Here is a 4447-nt window from a genome sequence, read left to right as displayed (position 1 = left end):
TATATATATATATATATAAGGAAACGTAGATAAACCCTAAACGCTAATGAGCAAAAGTAGATAAACCCTAAACCCTAATATGTAGAGGGAGACAAACCCTAAACCCTAAAGAGGAAAAGGAGACATAAATAATACAGACACTTAGTGCTGCATAGTAGGCTTTTGTATTTGTCTCTCCAAAGGGCCTTGAGGTGTATATACACCTGGATGCACCGCCGCATAACAGCTTCCTGCTGCTGCTGCTGCTGCTGCAAACAAAGCTGCATCAGCACCAATAGCAGCAGGAGCAGCTGCTGCTGCTGCAGCGTTGCATGCAAGGAGGCTATTGTCCTCTTTACTATTACGGCCAACACAGCCCAATAACTGCCTGTTGCTGCTGCTGCTGCTGTTGCTGCTGCTGCTACACCTAGTAGCAGCAGCAGCAGCTTCGAACTTCGCAGCAACACGTCTGGCACGCTGCAGCAGCAGCAGCAGCAACAGCAGCAACAGCAGCAGCTGCTGCTGCTGCTGGAGTGGCTGGATAAAGGAAGAAAATGCATGTAAAGAAGAAAGTAGTTAATTAATTAATTAAATTAATTAATTAAATGCATGCATGCATGCAATAAACTTTGTCATTAAACCCTAATTTTTAAGGGCTGACTGTATGCATGCAACTAAACCCTAAACCCTAAACCCTAATTTTTTTTGGACAATTTATGCAGATTGTCTAAGGAAGGCAAGAGCATAAGGCTTATTCTGTAGACGAGCAGCAAGAGCCTCTAGTGTACCTGCAGGTAGCTGAGGATTTTTTGTCATTTGCTGCAGCAGCTGCTGCGCTGCTGCTGTTAGGTCTGTACCTAACCTTCTTACTGCACCAGGGAAGGAAGCCTCGCATGCACAGGCCTGGTAACACAACAGCACAATATATTATTTATATTATTTATTTATTCATTATTTATTATTTATATTATTTATTTTACTTATTATTATTTTTAACAGCTAGCTAGCTAGCTAGCTAGCTAGCTACCTAGCTACCTAGCTACCTACCCAGCTGCCCACCCAGCTACCTACCCAGCTACCCACCCACCCACGGACCCACCCACCCAGCTAGCTAGCTAGCTAGCTAGCTAAATAAATAAATAAATAAATAAATAAATAAATAAGACTTACAAACATGAATTGTTGTGCATTTTGTAGTACATGATCAGGCTGAGTAGCAGCAAGATGAAGGAGAGCCTTAAGAACAGTTTTGCTTTCTTCTCTGTCTGCCTCCAAGGGTAAATGATTAATAAATACTCTTATTATATCCCCCATAGGAAGCCCCGTACTTGGTGCATGCAACAACATTGACGCAACAGCTGAGCATGCATTGTCTACTGTGCTTTGTTCTGATTTATTCAAGTCCTGAATTATATATATACACACACAAACCCTAAACCCTAAACCCTAAACCCTAAACCCTAAACCCTAAACCCTAAAGCTCTTAAGGGAAATGTCATCATCCTCTCTGTATTTTATGGTTGATATAAACTGGTATGCACTCAATGCAGCAACACCAACCGCAGCAACAGCAACAGCAGCAGCAGCAACAGCAGCAGCAGCAGCAGCAGCAGCAGGAGCAGCAGCAGCAGGAGGGACTTACATCACGAGATCTGAAGATAGGATGCATAAGCTGAAGGAATTCTAATGTCTTGCTGTTAACATCAGGAGATGATCCAGCAACCTATATACAACACAGACACCAGTACATAACAATGCAGCAGCAGCAGCAGCAGCAGCAGCAGCAACAGCAGCAACAGCAACAGGAGTGCAGTAGGAGTCTCTACGCAAGCAGTAGTAACACTGCTTCTCTGTAAAGCCGCCCTCACAACCATTACCCGACCAGCACCAGCACCATCACCACCACCACGAGAAGCAGCAGCACCAGCAGCAGCAGCAGCAGCAGGAGCAGCAGCAGGAGTTAGCGTACCTCATAGATAACACTAAGACAGAAGCATGCATTACGTCTACAATCTTCATCCTCATCTTGTGCTATGCCATTCCCTACGGCCGTCAATACTGCAGGAACGCTTGCATAAGGAATTGCTGCTGATTGCATCTCCCTAAATACCTATAAGCAGCAGCAACAGCAGCAGCAGCAGCAGCAGCAGCAGCAGCAGCAGCAGCAATATTTGCAGCAATAGTAGCAGCAATAGTAGCAGCAATAGTAGCAGGGAGAAGGATATATAAGGTTCAGTTGCTTATACCAGACACGCATGCAATCAGCAGCAACAGCAGCAACAGCAAAACCACAACCCCACAACTGCAGCAGCAACTACAACAACAACATCGCAGCAGCAGCAGCAACAGCAGCAACAGCAGCAGCAGCGTACCTCAGCGAAGCAGCCTAGACCAATAGCAGCATATATCTTTGAGTGTTTATGCGCAGCTAAGGCAAGAATATGCGGATGTAGATCAGCATAAGCAGCACAGAAGCAATCCATGTTGCAATTTGCTGCTACTGCTGCTGCTGCTGATTGATCTCCTGCTGCTGCACCTGCTGCTGCTGTTAATGCTGCTGTACCCTGTGCTGCTGCACTAGCAAATGCTGCTAAAAATGCAACCAATCCTTCAAATAAATACTCCTCTTCTTGACGAGAATCGTCCTCCTGTATACACCAAACACTAAACCCTAAACCCTAAACCCTAAACCCTAGATGAAGAAACAATACAGAACGAATCACACAATTCATGCATACACAGCAACAGCAGCAGCAGCAAGAGCAGCAGCACCAACAACAGATACTGCTGCAGCAGCAGAACTAGTACCAAGACACATCCGCATGCACCGTCAGAAGCACACCAACAGCAGCAGCACGCAACACCACCACCATCACCACCACCAACAACAACAACAGCAGCAGCAGCAGCAGCAGATTGTTTGGGTGTCTACGGACCTCATCTACATCTTGATTTAATTGGCATATATGTGTACCACGCAGCAAGTTGCTGCACTGCTGCAGCAAACTTTCCCGCTGCTCTTTGCTAAAGAAGGCAGCGGGCCCCACACCCTCCAATACGATCCCCATTGCTGATAAAGCGTCTCCAACTGTCTCCTTATCTACATCCTGCAGCAGCAACAGCAGCAGCAACAGCAGCAGCAACAGCAGCAGCAACAGCAGCAGCACATAAATCAACATGCAGAGGGATAATAGCAGTATCTACTGCAGCAAGGGCAGAAACAGCCATGGAAGACAGCCTGCCGTTATACACAACCAGCAACAGCAGCAACAGCAGCAACAGAAACAGAAACAGCAGCAGCAGCAGCAGCAGCAACAGCAGCAGCAGCAACAGCAGCAGCAGCAACAGCAGCAGCAATTGTAGTATGCGTACCTCGCTGATGATGGCGTATAGGAGAGGATAGAGTTGTGTTTGCCATAGCTGGAGTACATGGGGTTGTAGAGGTCTAGCATCATTTTGTTGCTGTTGCTGCTGCTGTTGTTGCTGCTGCTGCTGCTGCTGCTGCTGCTGAGGATTTAATGTCTTATGTGCTGCTAGCAGCACAGCAGCAATTAAGAAGCCCGCCTGTTGTCTTGCATTATCATGAAAATGTGTCTTTAATACTTCTATTGCCTCGCATGTCCTATACATATAAATAAATAAATAAATAATTTATTTATTTATTTATTTATTTATTTATTTATTATTATATATAATTATAATAACAATAAATAGCAAACAACAGCCTATACAATGATGTATGCAACCCTCCCTAAGTCACGCTGCAACTGCAGCAGCAACTCCAGCAGCAACAGCAGCAGCAACAGCAACAGCAGCAGCAGCAGCAGCAGCAGGAGAGTCGTACTTTTGTAAGTATTTCATGCAATGCCCTCCGCAATTCTCCCACAGAGATCGAAGGCAGAAGGCAGCTGAATCTAACTCATCCAGATAGCCTGCAGCAGCAGCAGCAGCAGCAGCAGCAGCAGCAGCAGCATATAAAAAGAGACAGCCAGTTGGCCTCCGGCCTTGCCCTTAAAAAGAGAAGACCCTGTATTATTATGTATTATTGGGGCTGCATGCACATATGGATGCATGCACTCAATCACAAAAATGCACGCATGCATGCATTTTGGGGCTGCATGCATGCATGCATGCATGCATGCATGCATGCATACCATCTCTAATTTGTAGCTCTTTTCCTGCACCGTCTCCTTCGTCTCCACTGTCTCCTAAATCAAAATCATTTGTCTCCTCTCCTCCTACAAATCCTTCGCTACTAAATAAGGAAGCCAAGACACGAACCATTACGTCCTGTATAAATAAATAAATAAATAAATAAACAAATAAATAAATAAATATACATAGATAAATAAATATATATAGATAAATAAATAAACATAAATAAATAAACATAAATAAATGCAGCAGCAGCAGCAGCAGCAGCAGCAATAGCAAGAGAAGAAGTACCAGGATTGTACCTATGATGTTG

At 44.8% G+C, this 4447-nt stretch overlaps 1 protein-coding gene across 1 annotated transcript in view; it reads right to left on the bottom strand.

The window, feature by feature from the left end:
- Window positions 1-693: 693 nt before the first annotated feature.
- Window positions 694-4447, bottom strand: part of EMWEY_00045650 (importin, putative) — a gene marked incomplete at both ends in the record, with an annotated part of 8022 nt that continues 4268 nt past the window's right edge. Inside the window, 9 exons of the mRNA XM_013483050.1 lie at window positions 694-882; window positions 1150-1383; window positions 1622-1702; window positions 1949-2089; window positions 2352-2627; window positions 2916-3086; window positions 3352-3601; window positions 3824-3911; window positions 4134-4269. Coding sequence (XP_013338504.1) covers window positions 694-882; window positions 1150-1383; window positions 1622-1702; window positions 1949-2089; window positions 2352-2627; window positions 2916-3086; window positions 3352-3601; window positions 3824-3911; window positions 4134-4269 — 1566 coding nt within the window. The remainder of the gene's footprint in view (window positions 883-1149; window positions 1384-1621; window positions 1703-1948; window positions 2090-2351; window positions 2628-2915; window positions 3087-3351; window positions 3602-3823; window positions 3912-4133; window positions 4270-4447) is intronic.

Source organism: Eimeria maxima, genomic scaffold (genome assembly GCF_000499605.1).
Source record: "Eimeria maxima Weybridge genomic scaffold, Emw_scaff917, whole genome shotgun sequence".
NCBI classification, from domain to species: Eukaryota; Apicomplexa; class Conoidasida; order Eucoccidiorida; family Eimeriidae; genus Eimeria; species Eimeria maxima.
This window is presented reverse-complemented; position numbering and strand designations above follow the sequence as displayed.